General features: G+C 55.2%; 2 protein-coding genes across 6 annotated transcripts in view; both read left to right on the top strand.

Moving 5' to 3' along the window:
- atg16l1 (ATG16 autophagy related 16-like 1 (S. cerevisiae)) overlaps window positions 1–1,661 on the top strand; it is a 48,914-nt gene that overhangs the window by 896 nt on the left and 46,357 nt on the right. For all 4 annotated transcript variants that reach the window (XM_037979864.1, XM_037979861.1, XM_037979860.1 and 1 more), the window contains exons 2-6: window positions 418–508; window positions 789–882; window positions 1,089–1,191; window positions 1,291–1,364; window positions 1,463–1,532. In XM_037979864.1, the coding sequence (XP_037835792.1) occupies window positions 424–508; window positions 789–882; window positions 1,089–1,191; window positions 1,291–1,364; window positions 1,463–1,532 (426 nt within the window). In that variant the 5' untranslated portion in view covers window positions 418–423. The remainder of the gene's footprint in view (window positions 1–417; window positions 509–788; window positions 883–1,088; window positions 1,192–1,290; window positions 1,365–1,462; window positions 1,533–1,661) is intronic.
- The window catches only part of LOC108228770 (zinc finger protein 708-like), a 17,442-nt gene that overhangs the window by 7,681 nt on the left and 8,100 nt on the right, over window positions 1–1,661 (top strand). The window lies entirely within an intron of this gene.

Below are 1,661 nucleotides of genomic sequence, written 5' to 3'. Positions count from 1 at the left end.
GGTCTCCCCCCAGCAGTCCAGGGTTCCCCCAGCAGTGTCCAGGGTCCCCCCAGCAGAGTCTGGTCTCCCCCCAGCAGTCCAGGGTTCCCCCAGCAGTGTCCAGGGTCCCCCCAGCAGAGTCCGGTCTCCCCCCAGCAGTCCAGGGTTCCCCCAGCAGTGTCCAGGGTCCCCCCAGCAGAGTCCGGTCTCTGTCCAACAGGGGTTCAGGGACGAACATCTGCAGTGAGTCAAGCAGCTTCCCTCAGCTCAGAAACCAGAACCGGTCCAGTCAAATCCAGAATGAGACGAAAACCTCGGAGCAATAAAACTTTGATCTCAGAGTGACTGACAGAGCTTTAAAGGTTCTGTTGGTTTGTTTTCACACGTGGGCCGGTTCAGAACCAGTTTCAGATCCGTGGTTTCTGATTGGTTGTTCAGGTGGTGATGGAGTGGAAGAGACACGTCTCAGAGCAGCTGAAGCTCCGAGACCGGATCCAGAGACAAACCTTCGAGGAGATCGTCCACCAGTGTGAGTCAGGAGACACGCTGAGGACACACACACTGAGGACACACACACCGAGGACACACACACCGAGGACACACACACCGAGGACACACACACCGAGGACACACACACAGAGGACACACACACACACTGAGGACACACACACTGAGGACACACACACTGAGGACACACACGCCGAGGACACACACGCCGAGGACACAAACACACCGAGGACACACACACTGAGGACACACACACACACTGAGGACACATTGTGTGATCTGTGTTGATGTTTGTGTTTCAGACAATCGTCTCCTGGAGAAATCAGACCTGCAAGCCGTCCTTACAGAGAGATACCAGACAGACAAATATGATGTCCAGAGGGGACATGAGGCCGGGTGAGACATCTGGGGACAGGCAGAGACTGCTGGAGACATTTTGACTGTCATAAATCTAATCATGTCCCAGCTCAGTTTGTCCAAAGTGACACAACAACACATCCTCTAAAACTGTCCCCCTGTGTCCTGTCCCCCTGTGTCCTGTCCCCCCGTGCCCTGTGCCCTGTCCCCCTGTGTCCTGTCCCCTCTGTGTCCTGTCCTCTCAGATCCGCAGACTCGGCCCGCAGCGACCTCCTGCAGCAGGAAATGGCTCAGATGAGGATTCGCCATCAGGAGGAGCTGACAGAGCTACACAAGAAACGAGGAGAGGTCAGTCACAGGAAGTGATGTCACCATCCAGGAAGTGACAGGTATTCCAGGTGTTTTAGGTGTTGTGGCCTCCTGACTGAAAGGCTTCTTGTTGTGCAGCTGGCTCAGAGTGTGATCGAACTCAACAACCAGATCCAACAAAAGGACCGAGAGATCCAGACCAACGAGGCCAGGTGAGAACACACACACACACACACACACACACACACACACACACACCTGAGCAGAGGACATCACCTGCTGCAGCTGATGACCTGTAATCCTGTTTCAGAATGTTGGAGTATCAGCAGCAGATCTCCAGCCTGGAGGGAGACTGTCGGGAGCTGAGGAACAGTCTGCAGGTACGTCCACCTCACCTGGACACTCAGGTGCTCACACCTGATGAAGGTCAGTGATGAGGAGTAAAAGGTCTGATTGCCCACAATCCTCTGCTGCCTCCGGCTCCCAGCAGCTCGCTCTCTGCTCCCATC

This window comes from Kryptolebias marmoratus, linkage group LG2 (genome assembly GCF_001649575.2).
Source record: "Kryptolebias marmoratus isolate JLee-2015 linkage group LG2, ASM164957v2, whole genome shotgun sequence".
NCBI lineage: Eukaryota > Metazoa > Chordata > Actinopteri > Cyprinodontiformes > Rivulidae > Kryptolebias > Kryptolebias marmoratus.
This window is presented reverse-complemented; position numbering and strand designations above follow the sequence as displayed.